Here is a 22,050-nt window from a genome sequence, read left to right as displayed (position 1 = left end):
CCCCACTAAAAAGAGGAATTATAGCCCAATATCCATGATGAACCTGGATGCAAAAATTATCAACAAGATACTAGAAAGTTGATTTCAACAGTATATTAAATGAATTATTCACCATGATCAAGTAGGATTCATTCTTGGGCTGCAGGGCTGGTTCAATATTTGCAAATCAATCAACGTGATACACCACACTAATGGAAGGATAAGTCATATGATCTTGACAATAGATGCAGAAAAAGCACTTGACAAAATATGGCATTCTTCATTGATAAAAATCCGCAAAGTAGGGATAGAAGGAATATACCTCAAGATAGTAAAGGCCATATATGAAAGGCCCACAACTAATATCATCGTCAATGGGGAAAAACTGAGAGCTTTCCCCCTGAGATCAGGAACATGACAGAGATGTCCACTCTCATCATTGTTGTTCAACATAGTGTTGGAAGTTCTAGCCTAAGCAATCAGGCAACATAATGAAATAAAAGGCATCCACCTGACAAAGAATAAGTCAAACTTTCGCTCTTCATGGATGATATGATACTGTACATGAATGACCCAAAATATGCCACACACACACACACACACACAAAACCTGTTAGAGCTGGTACATGAATTCAGCAAAGACACAGTGTATGAAATCAATGTACAGAAATGGGTTGCATTTGTACATAGCAATAATGAAACAATAGAAGGGTATATTAAGGAATCAATCCCATTTACAATTTCCAAAAAACCACAAGATATCTAGGAATCAACATAATGGAAGAGGTAAAAGATCTGTATGCTGAAAACTATAGAAGGCTTATGTAAGAAATTGAAGACAGAAGAAATGAAAAAAAATTCCATGCTCATGGATTGTAAGAACAAATATTGTTAAAATGTCACAACTACCCAAAACAATTTACACATTCAACACAATCCCTATCAAAATAGCATCAGCAATCCTCACAAGCTAGAAAAATCCTAAAATTTGTGTGGAACCACAAATGCCCCCTGAGTAGCTGAAGTAATGTTAAAAAAGAAAACCAAAGCTGGAGGCATCAAAATCCTGGACTTTAACTTGTATTACAAAGCTGTAATCGTAAGACAGTATCATACTGACACAAAAACAGGCACATAGATCAATAGAATAGAACAGAGAACCCATAAATGGACCCACAGTATATGGCCAACTAATTTGCAACAAAGCAGGAAAGAGCATCCAATAGAAAAAAGACGGTATCTTTATAAAGTGGTGCTGGGAGAACTGGACATCGAAATGCAGAAGAATGAACCCAAACCACTTCCAATTTACACAAAAATAAATTCAAAGTGCATGTGAGACATTAAACCATCACAATTGTACAGGAGAAAACAGGCAGCAACCTCTTTGACTTCAGTTGCAGCAACTTCTTACTTGACATGTCTCCAAAGGCAAGAGAAACAAAACAAAAAGTAACTATTGGGACCTCATCAAGCAAGATAGAAAGCTTCTGCACAGCAAAGTAAATAATCAATAAAACTAAAAGGCAATTGAGGGATGGGAGAAGATATTTTCAAATGACATATAAGATAAACGATTAGTATCCAAAATCTATAAAACACCTACCAAACTCAACACCCAAAAAACAAATAATCCGGTGAAGAAATGGGCAGAAAACATGAATAGACACTTTTCCAAAAAGCATCCAGATGGCAAACAGACACATGAATAGATGCTCAACATCATTCCTCATCAGGGAAATACAAATCAAAACCACAATGAGATACAACCTCACACGTGTCATAATGGCAAAAAGTGACAACTCAGGAAACAACAGATTTGGCAAAGATGTGGAGAATGGGGAACGCTATTGCACTGTTGGTGGTAATGAAAACTGGTGCAGTCACTCTGTAAAACAGTATGAAGATTCTTCAAAAAATTAAAAATAGAACTACCCTACAACTCAGCAATTTCACTATTAGGAAGTTATCCAAAGGATACAGGAGTGCGGATTTGAAAGGGCACAGGCACCCTGATGTTTATAGCAGAGCCATGAACAATATTCAAATTATGGGAAAAATCCAAATGTCCATGAACTCATCAACTGATGAATGGATTAAGAAGATGTACTAATGTAAAATGGGCGCCTGGGTGGCTCAGTTGGTTAAACTCCCACTTTTGGCTCAGATCATGATCTCACAGTTTGTAAGTTGGAGCTCCACATCGGGCTCTGTCCTGACAATTCAGAGCCTGGGGTCTGCTTCATGTTCTGTGTCTCCCTCTCTCTCTGCCCTTCTCCCACTCACACTCTGTCTCTCAAAAATAAACATTAAAACAAAAAGATGTGGGACACACACACACATACAGACACACACAATAGAATTCTACTTGGCAATAAAAAAGAATGAAGTATTGTCATTTGCAACAATATAGATGGAAATGGAGGGTATTGTGTTAAGCAAAATAAGTCAGTCAGAGAAAGACAAATATTATATGATTTCACTCATATGTGGAATTTGAGAAACTTAACAGATGAACATAGGGGAAGGGAAGGAAAAATAAGATAAAAACAGAGAGGTAGGCAAACCATAAGAGACTCTTAAATACAAAGAACAAACTGAGGGTTAAGGGTGACAGTGGGTTTGAAGGTGAGTTAAATCAGTGATGGGCATTAAGGCAGGCACTTTTCAGGATGAGCACTGGGTATCAAATGTAAGAGATGATTCACTGGGTTTTACTCCTGAAACCAAGACTACACTGTATGTTAACTAATGTAAAAAAAAAAAGCTGCATAAGGAAATGCAGGAATGCTAGACATCCTAGCTCTTAGCATAGATGTTTATGGGACCATGTTCAGCAGCTGTGGCCATAAAAGTACATCACACATCTTTCCCCCAAATACAAAACAAGCAGAGGAGGGGATTCAGAGGTCATTGAAAGGGATCCCTGGAGGATTTAAATCTAGGTAAAGTGTTAACATGGAGCCCCTAGAGGAAGAATGATAATGGAAAGTCCTGCCTGCCCTTAGTCAATTTGCAAATTACCTTCTCCTGTCCTTATCCTTTCCACATGTAGGGTTTGACCTCTTTACATGTTTTTGGCTAATGCAATTCCAGAGTTTGAACTAGAAAACTTAAAGTTTCAAATATTTGGTAAAAAAAAAAACCTCCAAAACAAAAAACACCTCAATAAAAGAAGCAGGAAACAAACCTTTTCCTTTAAAGTGTAGAAAGCAGCCACTATCCTGGGGCAGGTAGTAGTCCTGGAAATTGTTACACTTAAGGACATCTAATTTCAATGTTTGCTGCCATTCCTGTGAAAGTAACTTCAACCTCTAAATCTCAGTAATTCTGAGGGGCTGTCTCTTCTTTTTTACCCAAATTCATTATACTGAAATTAACCTGTTCTCTAAGAGGAATTTGGGAGGAGGGCTGGCTCTTCTCCTTCCTCCCACATACAATAGCTGATGACTCTATAAGATTTCTTAGTTCAAGAAAGAATATGAGAGTCTGTACACCATTTAAGTTGCTGTAGGAAGTAATAGAACCAAACCAAACTCCAGAAAGAAGGCTTTAATATAATAATATTCAAATCTAGCTTTTACTATTTAAGATAAATATTGCCACTCCAAGTAGGTAAATAGATGGGAGGAAAAAGTGTCAAGGAGATGGGGTTCATCACAGCAAGTGTCCAAGCTGCTGAGGAAAGGTTGCACTATCACTGGACATTCACTCAGTCCTGAGCTTGATTGTGGCCAATTCTTCTTGTTCTTGAGTTCCACTGGTCAGTTAGGATTTGGGCTCCAGCTGGCAGGACAGGATGTAGCTAAAGAGAGAATGACACCTGTGAGTCGACCAGGAGCTACAATTCAGGTGTCTCTCTCAGTGTTTTCCCAGTAGCTGGAATCTGGTGTTCCAGTGATCACCAGGAAACAAGGCTTGAGGCTGCCCAGGGAGCCATGGATGCAGGATCCCTAGAGTGGCCACCAGAAAGAGTCCACGCCTTTGCCCAGCTCCTGATGGGCCTCACCTCTCATCCTCACTGAGTCGCTCCACAGCCTGGAACCAGGCTCTAAACTGCTCCTTCGGTTCTAGAGTGTAGTTATCTGCAGCCACCTGGAGGAGCATGATCTCTTTCATTACTTTGTATTCCTAGGCCAAAAGAAGAACAGGATGCACACAGAGCCGGGGTGGGTTGAGCAGTGGGATAGGGGACCAGTCCTAGGTCTTTGCACATGTGGCAGCCTTCCTTCCCTGAAAATTCATCCAGTCTCAACCTGTTCGCAGAGGTGAGTATAAATAGCCCCTCCTCCTGCAGGAAGTTGTCCCTGATGCCACTCCCCTGACTTCACTTACCAGATGGATGGGTCTTACACTTTTTCATTATCAAACTATTCCAGTAAATGTGTGATGGAGGGGATGCAGCCAAGAAATATTCTTCCCAGGGGCATCTCTGGTATCCACTCCCCTACACTTCCCTAATAGGAAGTGCCACAAATGCTCACCTTAGTTTTTTTCTTATGGTTGATCTCATCGCCCTAGAAAGCAAATAGCCAAAGTCCATCAGAAAGAGCCCCTTGTTATTGCTTGTTCCTTATACACATCCTTTCTCATGTTGTTCTCGTGCCAGGACACACTAGAAGACTGTCCATACACAGATAACAGGACTGGGATATAAGCCAGGCTCTGGGGTCCAGAGAAAGGAGGACATGGGGTAGACAGTCAAGCACCTTATAGCACAACCCTCTCTGATGACAGAAGGGGAGGCTGAAACCTCTGGGGGGAGGGGGCTGTTAGGCTATGTAAGTGCTTGCCGATGTGGAGGTGCCTGACTTTGCTCTCCCCCCATAAGCAGCCTGAGAGGGAGAGGCTGAGGTCAACTCAGACAAACTTCATGCAGCTTTGCATTCAGACAGTCTTGGGCACCAGGACCAGTGTCATAAGTGCAAACTCCCTTCACTCATCACTGAGATTAGAAACTCTAGCTCACAGGGGTAGCTGTGGAGCTCTCATGAGGGGAGGTTTGCCAAGTACTGAGGTCTCAGGACTCATTACAGGGGTTCTCCACTCCCAAACCTCAGGATTCTGGGCCCTCCTACACAATCTAGAGGTTCACTCACCTTAAGATAGTCCTCCATTGCAGTGTCCAGCATCACCATGTCAGTGAGGAAAGTGCCAAGGAAGGGGACAACACCCTGTGTCATTGGAGTAGGGGTGGGATGAGTCCCTGCTCTCAGGTGCACACAGGGACCCTCCCTTGAAAATGCTTCAGCCTCCTGGTCCACCCCAGGTTCTCACATGGAGCAGCTTAGGATCCCTAGCAGCCGCCTCTCAATTCCCCCTTACCCTCACCCTCCAAGGACATCAGACTTCTAATCACCACCAGGGCCTGCTTTTAGAAAATCAAATTGTATGTAGTCCTAGGCCCCTCTCCACCCACAAATCCATTCTGCATCCAGCTGGATAGACCCTCCTCCTAGTCACTTTAAAATAAGAGTTTTGGAAGCTGTGGCAACAAGAGGAGGAGCTGGAGTAGAAAGGTCCACCTGTCTTGATCTGGAGGCCTCCAGCTGTCAGAGAGGAGCCCTTCTCCTCTCACTCTGGAGGCTCTATTCCCCAGGAACACTCACCTTCTTCTGCAGCCTTTTCTGGGCTCTCTGGAGGCTCATCATCAGGGTGGCCCATTTAGATGGCCACTCCTGCAGGGTCAAGGACAAGTTCATTGAGACCATAATATCCTCAGTCCACTCCCCCCCCCCCCCCCCACCATCTTTGACTTGAGACCCTGGACATCTGACCCAAGTCAGCTGGTACCAATGCTACATTATCCTTAAGCATGCTGTGAGTGATTCTAGCACAATCTCAGCTCCAACATTCACTCCATGTGTGACCTTGAACTTGCAGCCTGGCCTTCCTGAGCTTGTTTTCTCATTGAGAAAAGTGAGAACACCACCTACATCACATGGTCTTCTGAGGACTCAGTGTCCTATTACTATCATTATTGTTTCCCTCCACCCATCCCAACCCCACTACTGAGCAGAGGGCTGTCCTCTGGGCTCTCAAGCTGTATACAGGTCCCCATCTGGACTAGCTGTTAATATGGAGAGACAGGGTGTCTATAGCATCTGGTTGAACAGCACCTTCTTGCTCCACCCCCAATGGAATCTTCACCCCAAACTGTAACCATATTCATAGCAAAGGCTTCACCTCCCCAAGGAATGCTTCAGGTCATTCCCCTACACAGCAGTCTTTCTTCATCCACTCAGGACCCTGTTCCCTCAGGCCCCACCCTCTCTCTTCCCAAACCTCCTCCTCCCATGATACCTTCAGGAGCAGTTCCCTTCTCTGTGGGTTATCTTCAGTGCACAGCTTTTTAAATTTTTGAAAGCTCTTCCTGAATAGAGGAAAAAATGGCAGAAAAAATTATAGGAATAATGTGGCTTGAATGTAAGTCCCTCTTATTTGAGTACTCCAAAAAGTCAAACTGCCAGTATTAGGGTTTTCTCTGGATTCCTCTGAGAACTAAGGTGTTTGTAGGACATGGAGGGAGCTCTCATGTGAGTCATCCAGTGCCACCATTTCCATATTAATTGAGCAACTCTGTTTCAGTCAGTTGTGGTTTCAATTGGGCAGAGAGTTTTGTTGCTGTAAAGTAAGCACTTGATAATGTTTAATTTGGGTCAACTCAGTGCGTGATATTTAAGAAAAAATATTTCTGTAGCTGGAGTCAGGGTGGACTATTCTCCAGGGTGGGTTATAGACCTGTACACCAGCCCAGGTTCTATTGCCAGGGTTTGCTGCCTCCCAGGAGGGTCCCAGTTACTGAGGGGGAAAAGATGTGCATATGGGAAATCCCTCATCCACCCTGATCCTTCTATGGAGAGAGGCATACTCACCTGGAAACTTTCTCCCATGTCTTCTTCAGACGGTAAATTGAGGCACTCTGCAGAGCAGAGAGGATGGCATGCAGTGAAGAGTAGTTCCGCATGATTTGACAGGCCTGGGGAGGGAAGAGAATGAATGGTCATGTGGGTAGCAGGAGTCCTATTTGCTCTAAAGTATCAGTCTCCCTCAGTTAAAATTTTCCCTCCAAGATGACAGATATCCAGGTGCCTGCAGAAGGGCACATATAAGACCCAAAGAGTAACACTGCTGGGGAGAGGGAAGATGTTAGCTCATTCCAAGGAAGGAGCCAGGTAGGAACTGAGCGTTCCACCATTGGGACATGCAAGTAAAGGTCAGCATGTCCCTGGAGGGAAGAGCCTAGAGACTGTGCAGACCCTAGGGCTTAGACTAGGGACTCCAACCCTGAGAATTGATAAAGGAAATATCAGTTTCCAAGGCTCAGAAGAGTGACTCATCTTGGCCTCCCATAAAATACCTTGGCCACCTTTATCCAGTGCTCCACCACCATGGCCCTGTCCTGGGCTATCATTCTTGGGTTTCCAAGGCAGGTGGTGATGACACAGTTGACCACACTGTTAAATTGGGTGACGGTAGCACAGACTGTGGGTGCCAGGTGCTCATTACCAGGCTTATTCCGCTTGGACCAGATGGAGCCCAGGCACTGATGAGGCAGCACCTTCTTGAACAGCTCCTAGAGAATGGGGTGGGGAGGGTAGGGGTGTTCAGCCAGCCATTTCACATTCAGGATTAATGTCCTAGGTAGGAGGTTACCAGGTCAGAGCTTTAGTTCCTGAAGCTGAGAATGTGGCCTGAGCCTGATTGGAATCCCTGGATTTCATTCCATTCTATTTTCACTGAGGGAGTCAAGTACAGGAAGACCTAGGAGTGAATACTGACAGGGAAGGAAGGAGAGAATTTGTACCCTGGTCATCCTTGCTAACCCCAGCCTCTAGATGACAGTTCAATGTGACTCCTCACAAGGGGGCATTTTCCACTCCACCTGTTTTTCCCTTTGGTCCTACTCTCCTTTCGATGCACATTCCCCCATGACAGTTACAACCACAGGTTTCTCTGTTTCCCCTTGTAGTTATGTACATGTCAGATGCCTAATAAGTGCACAGGGTGTTAAGACTCCAAGGAAGATGGGTGGGTGACCCATGAACTTGACTGCACCCAGTGAGCTGTCTTCCTCCACCTGAAGGACCAGGGCCTACCCATTTTTCTAGCTGTTCTAGCTCATTTAATCTACACAGTAACTCTGCATCAATTCTTATCAGTGCCTATCTCTACAGTTTGCAGCTGGACAGTGAAAGCTTGATTTAAGGACCTTGGCAGGGTAACATGGTTGATAAGTGGTCGAGCTGAAATTTTGACCCGGACTATAATAGTCCACATCAGGGAAAGGCAGGTCTGGGTTAGCTGACGGCAAAAATGTAGAAAGTGCCCTGCCCTGTCCTGCCCTGAGAGCCCAGCTTCTTACCGCATCTATGTACGTTAGCTGCTCTGCCACCAGCTTGGGAGGGAAGTCCATGAGGCTGGGCTTCTCCTCATTCAGCTGGTTCTTTGGGGTCACATGCCAGTGGCAGGAAGGCTCTGGCGCTGGAGTTGGCTTTGTCTCTATTTTTAGAGCTGGAGTTAAAATTCTAAGTAAAGCTGATGATTGAGCTGATTGTAGCTGTGGACCTGGCACATATGCTGAAGAAGATGTTAACACTTGTTCCACTTCTGGAACAGCTGATGGAGGTGCTGCTGGCTCTGACACTTGAGGTGATGGTTGAAACATAACTGGCGCTGTCTCTAGTTCCATAGTAGACCCCTTTTCTGGCTCTGCAACTGGAAGGAGCCCTGGGGCTGGCACTGGATCAGGATAAAGAGAAAGGTTCATCCACATAACTGACTTTCCAGGTGCCTTCCCAAAAACAGGACAGGTACCATTGCTTTCAAAACAATATTCAGCCCATGAACCCCACCCCAGTTAGTCTTCCCAGATTTTAATCCCCTTTACCATCTGACTCTGCCTCAGTGGGCTCCAGAGTTTCCTGATGCACCAGGATAAGGGCGGTGTGGTTCTTCAGGTCCCAGTCATGCAGCTTCATATCCACATAGGCTGTCTTTACTTTGAAACTGGTAAAATTCAGAGACTGCCAGGTATCCTGAAATTTCTGGTCAGGCCATGTACTCAAGATGGGAGAGAGGGTGCTGGGTAGAGTCATGTGTGGAGAAGCATCAGAGGCCTGGCCTTTTATTCCACACTGTACTCCCACAGCATCATTATTTCTCTATGGATCCCAGAGGATGGCCTAGCCCACTTCCAACCCCGCCTTTGCAGTGGAAGGCCTAGTCATCCAGAAAACCTGTGTGAGTCTGGTTTTTTCACTGATAGTCTTCTCACCACGGCCTTGGGCATAGTCAACGCCATCCTCAGTACAGACCAGTAATAAGGCTTGCGTTTGAGGCCGACTTATGAGCAGTCTTCTCACTACACCTTCTGTTCTTGGCCCTAGTTGCTGTGGTTAGCAGAGGTAGATATGGAGAGAAGCAGGCAGAGCCAGATAGAACAGTAGAAGGGATGGGTCTCTTAGGCACCAACTGAACCCAGACTGTGCTCTGCTTCCCAGAAGTTTTGGGGCCCCATCCACAGCTCTCTTTGACTCATTTGCTTCTTCACAGGAAGCCCCCAAACATAAGCCCTCCTATGGAAATCAAGAGATCTGTGAGTTCCATGGTTCTGAAAGTCCTCCTCCAGCCACAACCCCTATAGTCTCTTATGCTGCTCTGTGGATGCAGGAGGCCCTCCTACTGAACCTGAAGACCCACTCATGTTTACTTGGTCTTGTAGTCTGTCATAATGGTCAAATAAGGGACAATCCTTTCATACCCAGAGGACGCCGTGAAAATGTCACATATAATGAACCAAGGACATGAGTGGCTATGATGTGTAGAGTGATTGCCTACTCTCTGACTAGAATTGACACCAAGGCATTGTGTCTACTTTATTCACTGAATTATCTTAGTGACTAGAAAAGTGCCTGCATTACTAGGTGATTAACATATATTGTTGATTGAATTAACCCAACCAGTACTTTTCAGATAACTGTGTGGGCCATGGGTGCCTCTGCCTGTCCCCCAGCAAGCCCTAGTCTGGCCATATAAAGGAAAAATACCAAGCCCAGCTAGATAGAGTCTCAGAAGTCCTTTGCAAACAGGACAACTTCTGCTTTCCATGTCCTTTTCTAAATTCAGAAGTGCCACAGGCCTGCGAGGGTTGAGGTTGAGAGCTTCTTCACTGGAGAGAGAGAGAACTATTAAACCTAAAGATACTCAGCATGTCCAGCAGCCCTTTCTACAGAGCCAGGCACCAGATAAGCCCATGCCATGTTTTCTCCCATAGTTTACTACAGTTAACACTGTGAGGTTCATCCTCTTACCACCCCACTTCCAGAAGAGGAAAGTGAAGCTCATAGAGGTGCAGTGACATTCCCAAGATACACAAGTAGTAAATGGGAGGCTCACCCCTGTGCTGTGTATGAGGCAAGCACTCACCTTTTGAACTGCTGTCCCAGGACTAATTGGGCCATGGGGAACACCTGGTATATGCAGAAAATGGTTGTGATGTTTGAGATGTTTCTATCCTGGAAAGGTGATTGTAGCAGGGACTGTAAACAATTTTCCATTGTGCCTTCCTTGAGCTTCAGCATTGTACAGGCCTCATCCAGGGACAGGGTTGATTCCTTTTAACACCGGGTAGACAAGGAGGGGCATGTAGTCAGCTTCAATGCCATGAACTACCAGGAAGATCCGGGTCTGGTTCTCAGACCAGAGACTCCCATCCCTTTGGGAACTTGTGAAAGAGAAGGGACTCGGGTGCCCACACAGAATAAGGTTCTAGGCTTAAAATGGCAATTGGTTTTATGGGGGAAATGATAAACCATTGGTAAGTTCCAGGCATTCTCTTAGCTGAGCAACAATAGCACTTCTTTTAATAGCCTATATTAAGAGCATTATGCCAGTGAGTCATCAGTAAACATCCCTACTGTAGATATGAGAAAACAGAGGGTTAGAATTTCGAATGCTGCTCAAGATCATATAGGTTAGTCCTGAGAATTGTCAAAAGCATGGGCTGCATTTCCTCTAAGCTAATGAGGCTTGGTCTGTTCCTGATAGGGAGAAAGTTTCTGGGGGAAACCACCTTCTTCAGCAGGCCCCAGGGAGCCAGTCAATTGTAGTCTGGGTTCCAGGCTTACCCTGATCATCTCTGGGTCCTGAGAAAGGACATGAATCTGGACCTGTTCTCACCCTATACCAGCACTTGATGTTGTTGCTGGACTGATGCACCTGCTGCTTGTCAAGGGAGATGGAATTTAATCCTTAGAGCAGCTCATCAAAGATTTCCTGGGTGAAACTCTTAAAAGACAGAGGCAGGTATCTCAGCCAGGAGGCATCAAAGTCCTTCCACCCAATTAGTGCTTCCATGTCATGGCAGATCTAGCAACCTAAAACATTCTTTTAGGACACTTAAGATTTTCCCTGCATCACTGTTGACATGAAAACAGAATTGAATCCTGTCAAGTTCCAACAGACTTGAAAGGCTGAAACAGTGGCACACAACCTCCTTTATGGAATATTATGAAGACATATAAGAACACAGCTCATGACTTGGTGGGCCTACAATAATTTAATGTGTTCTGAGAGACAAGACATTACAGAAATATATAGAATGGCTTCATCCCACCCTTAATTTTGTGTTAAATCACCCTGTTTTGTGTGATGATATGTAAGGGCTTGGAGAAGTTCTGCAAGGACAGTGGAGCTGAGCGCTACCCAGGATATCTGGGGCAAGTAGGTAAAATAATAAAACAGCAGTAAAATGCAAAGATACCCATGGCCTCATGAAAAGTAAAAAATAAATAAATAAATAAAAATGATTAATTAAAAACATTAAATATGTTCTGTATCAAAATATAAAAAATAAAATACATACACAATACATGCATTCTCTACCATTCCAACATATGTAAAGAGTGTCCTCCTACCTTACCACATAGCTGGTGGCAGAGGTTTGGATATTCAGATTATTTTGTGGTTGGGCCTGTGGGACGCTCATGTGGAAATACAATGTGAGGGCCTCAGGTTTGGCCCCATATTTATGTGCAGGCCCTGGGTGTGAAAAACCCTCTTCCCATTCTTACCTCAGAGCAGCGCTGATTCTTGGTATCCTTCTGCACCTGACACTTATCTAGGGCGCTGCAGTAGTTGAAGCCATGGACCATCTCCTCAAAGATATCTTGGGTGAAGCTCTGCAAGTACAGTGCCCCGTAGTTGGGCCAAGAGACCTTAGGGTCCTCCCTGGACATTGCCACAAGGGGACATCCCCATTAGAAATTGTGTTCTCTACAGTACAGGCTAAGAAGGGAAGCTGTAAAGACATCCAGCAAGGAGGAAACCAGAAGAAACTCTAGGGCTCGTAATTAACATATAGGTAGTTGAACTTGGTCCCCAGCAATTATCTTCTCGTGCCTGCCAAGACCTGGGGTATGAACATGAGAGATGTGCTAGGCTTTCAACACCTGACATCTTGCTTCTGCTCATGAAGGGCATAGCCCTCGTCCTCTGTCCCCTCCCCTGATCTCTCTCTCTCTCTCTCTCTCTCAAACACACACACACACACACACACAAAATGAGGGGCAAGAGGTGTAGGCCTGCTCTGGGCAAGATCAGAGTTCTGGCATGCTCTCCAGTGGGCTGCCCTGAGCTACCTTGTGTTACCTGTGAGCGCCTCCTGCCAAATGACCAACAGCTTCGGAGATGAGGGCTGAGCTGATGTCTACAGTGACATAAAGGTTTCTCACTCTGGGCTTTCTTAAGCCCACATATCCTGAAAATGGGGATACAGCAACAGAACATTTTGTTCTCTAGAGTGACTCTGGGCAAGTGAGCTGGCAAGCAGGCCATCTCTAGAATGTGGGCACCTGGTTACCAGAGTTCTAAGTTCTGTTGAAGCCTATCACCAAGGAAGTGAAGTCACTTTTTCAAGATTCCAGTACCTGGGGCCCTTCTTTAAATGAGACCTATCTAGAACCCCTTATTGATAGTTGACTGCTTATCTTTCTCCTCCAATGTCATCTCCTTAACTGTAAACAATGAGTCAAAAACGCCATAGCCACAACTCCCTGGAAATGCAAGTAGGGTCCTAATTTTGAGGGTACAGAACTGAATTCAGCTTTTTTTCTTTGTTTTACCAGTTATATGTCCTAATTCAATGTATCTCTCAAGTATTCCATAGTTTCCTAATGTGCACGTTGGGATCAGGCTAGAATATACTTCCTAGGAGCCTCATCGGGTGTAAATGGACAATATTTATAATATGTGTGGGCTGGGGCACCTGGGTGGCTCAGTCGGTTAAGCATCCGACTTCGGCTCAGGTCACGATCTCGCGGTCTGTCGGTTCGAGCTCCGCGTCGGGCTCTGGGCTGATGGCTCAGAGCCTGGAGCCTGCTTCCGATTCTGTGTCTCCCTCTCTCTCTGACCCTCCCCCGTTCATGCTCTGTCTCTCTCTGTCTCAAAAATAAATAAACTTAAAAAAAATTTAATATGTGTGGGCTGTTATCCAGTGTATCTGAGGCCCAAAATCAAGTATGGAAGAATTAAAAAAAGGGGCAGGATGTGGCATGGAGTACTATTCAAAAGAGACATCAGTGTAGTAATGGAACAGTCCTCTTCCTCTTGGCCTTATTTTAATACGGGTCCCATGATGGGGTAGAATGGTAGTAAAACCAGTTGTTTCCTGTTGTATTTAGAATGAGACTCAGTTGTCTCATTTCAATCTATGAGGGGGCAGCCTTCACAATGGCTCCCCATGCTGACTTGTGGTATATTGTTTTGTAACTCCTAAGTGGCTAGCGACTGGTTTCTGACCAATAGGATACAGCCAATGTGATGGAAAGTCATGTCTAAGTTTCAATTTCAAATAGTCTTTCACTTCCTAGTTACTTCCTCTCATGTACCATTTCTCTCCTCTTTCCCTTTACCTTTTTCTTTATCCCTTTTTTCTTTATCTTTCTTTAACCAAAAATCAAGTAGTGTTTTGAGCTGCCATTATATAGAGGCCCACATGGCAGAGAAGGCAGTGTCCAGGCTGAAAGACACATAGGAACCCAGGCTCTGAGTCCAAATGGCATCCTGAATCATATGAGTCAACTTGGGAGAAAATATTCTTCCAATCTAGCCTCAGTTGAGGCCACAGCTGCAGCTTCTGACATACCCTGAGGCTGGGGAACCAAGTTAATATGTGCCTGGTTTCCTCATCCACAAAAAAATTGTGAGGTATTAAATATATGTGTTTTACAGTGCAAGGTATTGGGACAATGCAGTAACAGAAGAGCAACAGATAACTTTCTACCAGGCCTCAGCACTTCTCCCTGCCCCTCCTCCCTCCCCTTTGCTCTCCTCCTAGTTTCCCTCCAGCCACACTGGCTGCCTTTTTCACCTCCTCTGGACAAACTGGCTTCTGTTAGTGAGTGTCTGAAGCAGTGGTAGCTTCTTCCTGACACACTGCACGATGACTTGTTCAAGTCTAGCTCCCTTTTGTCATTCTGTTCTCAGCAATGTCATCCCCAGTGAGGCCTTTCATACCTTCCTACCCAATGACTCTCCAGCCTTCATTCATAGCACACATCATTTGCTTTTTTCTTTCACATGCCTTTGCTTTTGTGCTATTGCCTATCTCTAGACTTGAGTTCCTGGAAGGCAGGTAGCTCTTGGTATTTTCAGCTCCACACATGGGCCCAACAAGGTAGCTGGCATCAGGTTAAAAGCTTAGTGCATAGTTAATAAATAAATGACAAGGTCTTGGAGCCCATCTCCCCTTTTAACCACCTACACTGAAGAGAGAAATACTGCTAACAGTTTCAACTTGTTTCTGGGCAGGAGGACAACCACAATGGCCTGTACATGACTTTTCATGCTCCAGTTCCTCCAGCAGAACACCCTAGGTATCATGGAAGAAGACTTCTTGAATTCTGTTCTCCAGCTCTAGCATTATAGCCCCAAGCAGGCATACCACCAAAAAAAGGGATACCTTTATTTGGGTATCCTCAAGGCAGTGGCTTTCCAGAGTCACGTGGGCAAAAGAACAGGACCTTCAGCTTCCAAAGCAAAGGATTTCAGATGCCTCCTTCTACTCTTTTTTCTGTCCACTCCCATGGTGTCCTCTTTACTAATACATCACCCTCACCTCAGCCAGAAGAGTGATTCTGCACCCACCATTGTATATCCAATTAGGACCCTGAAGGTTCAGTGCAGACTGGTCATGTCCATGGACCCCAGATGCAGTGTACAGTGCTCTGGCATTTTCCCAGAGAATATAAACAAAGACAAACAGGTGCATAAAAAGGTGCCTGATGTAGCTAACCATCAGAAAGATGCAAACCAAGGTCACATTGATATATCACATCACATCAATTTGAGTAGCTATCATAAAAAAGACAAGAGATAAATGCTAGTGAAGATGTGGGGAAAAGGGAACCTTTGTCCACTATTGGGGGGATAGAAAGTTGGTACACTCACTATGGAAAATAGTATGGAGATTTCTCAAGAAATTAAAAATAGAACATAATCTAGCAATTCCACTTCTGGGAACATATCCATAGCAAACAAAACAATATGTCCAAGAAATCTCTGCATCTCCATGTTCAGAAGGCATTATTTTCAACAGTCAAGACACAGAAAAGTTTTTGAAATTTGAAGCCAAATGACTTTGAGTCTGGGAGGAAAAGAGACTAAGCTGCTACCAGGGAGACACCGGGACAACCTGAGGGGCCATAGGTGGGTGATTGTGAACTGGGAGAGATACAATGGGCCACGCTGGCACAGAGGGAAGGGATCCCCTTCTGTGGAGAGACAAGGGGAAGAGAAAGAGAGACTGGGGAAGCTTAAGGCTGTATGTGGACAAGAGATAAACCTCCGATTGGGACAGAGAGAGATCCCATCTCTAACTGTGGGACTTTCTCCAGACTGGAGCTGGCTGCCCTGTTCACACACCTGGGGAGGAGGGGAGCCAACCCCAGGCTTAGTGGCTAGGTCAGGGCGCTGTCTGCAGTAGGGGAAAGCGGTCCGCTTCCTGAAGGGCTGCAGGATAAGACAAAACCAGCTGGGACCACATATTGGGTGGCATGGAGAGACACTTCCCCAGTATCAGGGTGCACAGAGAGGGGGATTTGAATCCCAGCCAAGCACTGGGGCACGGGAGTTGGTGGAGTGAGGCAGACTGCGTCCTCTGCACCCGTAGCACAGTGAGAACAGCTTGAACAGAGTGATTTGGGACACCAAATCTGTGGAGAAGAGACTGCGGGGTGGTCGTCATTTTTCTTCCCACCACCAGCAACGTGGGGCCTCAGAGATCAGTTCACAGAGTCCACAGTGGAAGTGGGACCCATCTACACCAAACCACACTCCTCTGTGCCAGGTAACTGTATCTACTGGAGTGGGATAGACACTGAGGAACCAGACAGCCCCCTTCTCCAGACCAGCACTGCTGCATTGCCTGGATTAATTCTCAGACAATTCTTGCTATTTATATTCTTCCTTCCTTTTCTCCTTCAAATCTCTTCCCTCCTCTAGTCTGGTTACTCTGTTTGTTGGTTTGTTTAAGCAGACATATTTAATCCATTCTCTTGATATATGTTCTACACCTACTTCTTTACTTTCCTTTCTCTCTCTGGAATAATCAAGCCCTTTAGTTTCTCTGTCTGGGTAACTTTATCTTTGTTTCTTTTTCCACACCTCCTTCTTTATTCTCAATAAGATACTAGCAAATCGAATTCAATATCACATAAAAAGAATTATTCACCATGATCAAGTGGGATTCATTCCTGGGATGCAGGGCTGGTTCAATATTCGCAAATCAATGTGATACATCACATTAATACAAGAAAAGATAAGAACCATATGATCCTGTCAATAGATGCAGAAAAAGCATTTGACAAAATACAGCATCCTTTCTTGATTAAAACCCTCAAGAAAGTCGGGATAGGAGGAACATACTTCCACATCATAAAAGCCATTTATAAAAAGCCCACGGCTAATATCATCTTCAATGGGGAAATAGAGTATTCCCCCTGAGACCAGGAACACGCCAGGGATATTCACTCTCACCACTGTTGTTTAACATAGTGTTGGAAGTCCTAGCATCAGCATTCAGACAACAAAAGGAAATCAAAGGCACCAAAATTGGCAAAGATGAAGTCAAACTTTCACTTTTTGCAGATGACATGATATTTTACATGGAAAACCTGATAGGCTCCACCAAAACTCTGCAAAATTGATATATGAATTCAGCAAAGTCGCAGGATACAAAATTAATGTACAGAAATCAGTTGCATTCTTATACACTAATAATGAAGCAACAGAAAGACAAATAAAGAAACTGATCCCATTCACAACTGCACCAGGAAGCATAAAATACCTAGGAATAAACCTAACCAAAGATGTAAAAGATGTTTTCAGATGTATGCTGAAAACTATAGAAAGCTTATGAAGGAAAGTGAAGAAGACACAAACAGAAAAACATCCCGTGCTCATGAACTGGAAGAATAAATATTGTTAAAATGTCAATACTACCCAAAGCGATCTACACATTCAATGCAATCCCAATCAAAATTGCACCAGCATTCTTCTCGAAGCTAGAACAAACAATCCCAAAATTTGTATGGAACCACCAAAGACTCCAAATAGCCAAAGTAATATTGAAGAAGAAAACCAAAATGGGAGGCATCACAATCCCAGACTTTAGCCTTTACTACAAAGCTGTAATCATCAAGACAGCATGGTATTGGCACAAAAACAGACACATAGACCAATGGAATAGAATGGAGACTCCAGAATTGGACCCACAAAAGTATGGCCAACAAATCTTTGACAAAGCAGGAAAGAATATCCAATTGAAAAAAGACAGTCTCTTTAACAAATGGTGCTGGGAAAACTGGACAGCAACATGCAGAAGGATGAAACTATACCACTTTCTTACACCATTCACAAAAGTAAACTCAAAATAGATAAAGGACCTGAATGTGAGACAGGAAACCATCAAAACCCTAGAGGAGAAAGCAGGAAAAAACCTCTCTGACCTCAGCCGCAGCAATTTCTTACTAGGCACATCTCCAGAAGCAAGGGAACTAAAAGCAAAAATGAACTATTGGGACTTCATGAAGATAAAAAGCTTCTGCATTACAAAGGAAACAATCAACAAAACTAAAGGGCAACTGATGGAGTGGGAGAAGATATTTGTAAATGACATATCGGATAAAGGGCTAGTGTCCAAAATCTATAAACAACTCACCAAACTCCACACCTGAAAAACAAATAATCCAGTGAAGAAATGAACAGAAGACATGGATAGACATTTTTCCAAAGAAAGCATCCCAATGTCCAATAGACACATGAAATGATGCTCGACATCACTCCTCATCAGGGAAATACAAATAAAAACCACACTGAGATACCACCTCATGCTGGTCAGAGTGGCTAAAATGACCAAATCAGGAGGCTATAGATGCTGTTGAGGATGTAGAGAAACGGGAACCCTCTTGCACTGTTGATTGGAATGCCAACTGGTGCAGCTGCCCTGGAAAACAGCGTGGAGGTTCCTCAAAAAATTAAAAATAGACTTACCTTATGATCCAGCAATAGCACTGCTAGGAATTTACCCAAGGGATACAGGAGTGCTGGTGCATAGGGACACATGTGCCTCAATGTTTATAACAGAACTTTCAACAATAACTAAATTATGGGAAGAGCCTAAATGCCCATCAACTGATGAATGGATAAAGAAGATGTAGTTTTTGTATACAGTGGAATACTACTTGACAATGAAAAAGAATGAAATCTGGCCACTTGCAGCAACATAGATGGAACTGGAGGGTATTATACTAAGTGAAATAAGTCAGTCAAAGACAGATACCATATAATTTCACTCATATGTGGATATTGAGAAACTTATCAGAAAACCATGGGGGAGGGGAAAGGGGAAAACTTTACAGAGAGGGAGGGAGGAAAACCATAAGAAACTCTTAAATACTGAGAACAAACTGAGGGTTGATGGTGGGTGGGGGGTAGGGGAAAGTGGGTGATGGCATTGAAGAGAGCACTTCTTGGGATGAGCACTGGGTGTTGTATGGAAACCAATTTGACAATAAATTATATTAAAAATTAAACAAAACAAGCAAAGCATAAAGAAACCCACAAAAAACAGATTTTTAAATACAAAAAACAACAGAGGGGAGGTTGGTGGGAGGATGGGTGAAGTTGATAAAGGGATCAAGAGGTCCAGATTTCCAGTTACAAAATAAATAAATCACAGACATGAAAAGTATAGCACAGGCCAGATAGTCAATAAGATAGTTGTAACGTTGTTTGGTGACAGATGGTGACTACACTTATCGTGGTGATCACCAAGTATATAATTATACAGACTTGTTAAACCTGAAACTAATATAACACTGTATGCTCATTATACCACAATGTATAGTGAATATCACACTAAAACAATCTTAGTTTACTCATTGTTATTTTTAATTGATTGAATCTTTTACCGCCCTGTTAATATAGGTTACGCAAATGGATTGATTTTTTTAAATTTATTTTTGAGTGAGAGAACATGAGTGGGATAAGGGCAGAGAGAGTTGGAGGGGGGGTACAGAGGTTCTAAAGTGGTTTCCTCACTGACAGCAACAAGCCCAATGCAGGGCTCTAACTCATGAACCATGAGATCATGACCTGAGCTAAAGTTGTATGCTCAACTGAGCCATCCAGGCACCACTGGATTGATTTTTTAATACACATGATCATGTACTGACTACAGGTCTACAGATTCTCCTATTTTAAGTTTTGTTTAGGTGTTGTTATATCTACCAAGTCAACCTCTCTGACTTTTATAATTCCTATTAAAACACATCCAGATACATTTTTAATTCCATCAATGTTTAGTTAATTATAACATTTGACTATTTACCATTTGATTATTCTGTTTTGTGAAGATTATCATAACTAATAATATGCACCAGGTAGGTTCTAAGTATATATTATTGGAAAATAAAAAGAGTCAAAACATTGTATTATTTTGAATTATAGAAACCTAATTTGATTCAGCTCTTTAGGAACACGGTGTCTACCTAACAGGGGCTACAACCTTAGAATCATCCCACTCCTTGTATGAAATAGAAAGGATTTGCTTAGAACTACTTACAAGTAACAGTCAGATGGAAGCCATCTAGTGCCTCTGGTCATTCAGGTGGGAACAGAAATCAGGGATTCCTGTCAATTCCAATCAAATTTCTGCTTTCAAAGCAAGACTTTTGTTATTTCTGTGGCTGAATAAAGAAATAGAAAAGAGAGGCTATGGAAAGTGAACAAAAGCCCAGTTTGTGTGACAATAACATCCTCTTCTCCTCTTCAACTTCTGGTAGTTTCCACCTTTCCATTATCTCTTAATCTATACAGAGAAAGATTTCTTTTCAGGCAGCCATTCAGAAAATTACAAGGCAATGTTCCCAATGTCTACTGAAGCCAGGAGTGACAAGATGAAATTCAGGTCAATTTTTTGTGGTCAGAAGCATGTTGTGGGACTTTGGGGAGGCTGCTCAAACAGAAATGACACAGCTGGGAGGGCCTGCTTTGCTCTCCTTCTGCTCTCCTGCCTGATGTCTGAAATGAAGACAGGGTGGTTGGTCCAGCCTGAAGCTCCAACTGCCATCCTGGTCCATGGACAGCCCTGATGATAGGGACCACATGCTAAGATGTTGGAGCAAAAAGACAGATAATGTAAGAACTGCCATAGTGGGAATTTCAAGATTAAGTTGCATAACCTTCCTTTAGGATTTTGTTGTTGTTGTTGTTTCCTAATGAAAAAGGAGTATCTCTCTCCTGTGTGACCTTGGACAAGAGAGGTCACTTCTCTGGGACATATTCCCCTGTGCATAGTGGCAGAGATAAGAGTGAAGGCAGATTGGATAATTCTCATATCTGATGCTTTTACATGGCCAACATCTATGTTATTTTCTAATAGAAAGAGAAGGAATGTCATTGGACGAGGAGGGGGCAAGGGCACTGAGACTTACTTCATGACCAAAAGGATGGATATGCTGTCTATGCATGCACAACATGCCTAATCTCTCCTCAGTAGGGCATCTGACTTTTGTTGTCTACCAGTCTTGAAATGAGGCCTTGTTGACTAGTGGCTTGTCCCCTAATGCACCCCTGTGATAATAAGCATTCTGTACCTATGCTTACCTGAGCAGCGTCCCACACTGACACCCCATTCAGTACTAATTGAGCATGAAAACTTACCCTGGCTGATCACTTGCTTATGCTGTTCCACATCTTAAATCCTGATGTACAATTGGGAAATTGTGGCCCAGAAAGAAGTAGGTACTGACTCATCCCACAGGAGGTTATCTGAAGATTAGGCCAAGCTCCAGCTTCCTTGGTCAAGTCTCAACCCTTCCCTTCAGGTTTATTTTAGAAATGAGAGACCCTAAGATCCTAGGAACCCTGCCCACTTCCTCCCCATATGGGGTTATTTTCATCCCTGCATCCTCACATGTACACAGGCACAAGAGCTCATATTGACTTCTCAAGTGAGGACCATGAAGGTACAATCAAGGAAGAGTAGAAACCAGGTAAGTGACATGAGGCAGAGGATAAAGAGCATGAAAGCAGCTCTTCCATGGAACATGGGTATCCATTCTCCTGGCTTCATGCTTGGGAGCTCAAAAATGGGGAGGGGATCCCTACACTTCTAGATTTCTACCTAGTTCAGGGCTATCCCTGGCCCAGCCTGAAGAAGTCAGGACTAGGGTCTTGTCTTCCACATCTGTGGATACCTGGAGCTAAGATAAGACCATCTTGCCTTGGGTAGACTGGGTATATGATAAAAAGTTCAGTGTCCTCCTATATAAAGTAACTTCCTTCCTGTTGGTGACTGTAAGGATTTCATATGCTCATAAAGTTCCTAATGGCCTTGGATCACCAGTGATGACCCACTGTGCACTGAGAACCCGAGAAAATGATTTACACTCCCTGGAGATCCTTTAGAACTGACAGAGGCTTCAGGGATTGTGTGGATAAGAGCTTGGGATAAAGAAGAATATGCCAGAGTACTGTGCACTCACACCACTGTCTAAGGACAAGATC

The 22,050-nt window shown here is 43.7% G+C and overlaps 1 protein-coding gene across 3 annotated transcripts; it reads right to left on the bottom strand.

Annotated features, from left to right (window-relative positions):
• Positions 1-3,540: 3,540 nt before the first annotated feature.
• Positions 3,541-12,849, bottom strand: LOC131485307 (ral guanine nucleotide dissociation stimulator-like). 3 transcript variants are annotated; one of them, XM_058684647.1, is made up of 13 exons: positions 12,631-12,848; positions 12,054-12,161; positions 10,408-10,595; positions 8,870-9,063; positions 8,345-8,721; positions 7,340-7,555; positions 6,855-6,958; positions 6,283-6,352; positions 5,589-5,657; positions 5,079-5,153; positions 4,464-4,496; positions 3,989-4,110; positions 3,541-3,784 (listed from the first exon to the last, which is right to left on the bottom strand). In XM_058684647.1, the coding sequence occupies exons 1-13, from the start codon at positions 12,814-12,816 to the stop codon at positions 3,748-3,750; spliced, it is 1,779 nt and encodes a 592-aa protein (XP_058540630.1). In that variant the 5' UTR covers positions 12,817-12,848; the 3' UTR covers positions 3,541-3,747. The 3 variants fall into 3 exon arrangements, with proteins under 3 accessions (XP_058540630.1, XP_058540632.1, XP_058540631.1); XM_058684649.1 differs by having other exon boundaries at positions 12,621-12,701; XM_058684648.1 differs by lacking the exon at positions 12,054-12,161 and having other exon boundaries at positions 12,631-12,849.
• Positions 12,850-22,050: the final 9,201 nt, after the last annotated feature.

The sequence above is a fragment of the Neofelis nebulosa genome, chromosome 9, assembly GCF_028018385.1.
Source record: "Neofelis nebulosa isolate mNeoNeb1 chromosome 9, mNeoNeb1.pri, whole genome shotgun sequence".
Taxonomy (NCBI): domain Eukaryota; kingdom Metazoa; phylum Chordata; class Mammalia; order Carnivora; family Felidae; genus Neofelis; species Neofelis nebulosa.
The sequence above is the reverse complement of the archived record's forward strand: the minus strand, read 5'-3'. Positions and strand labels throughout refer to the sequence as shown.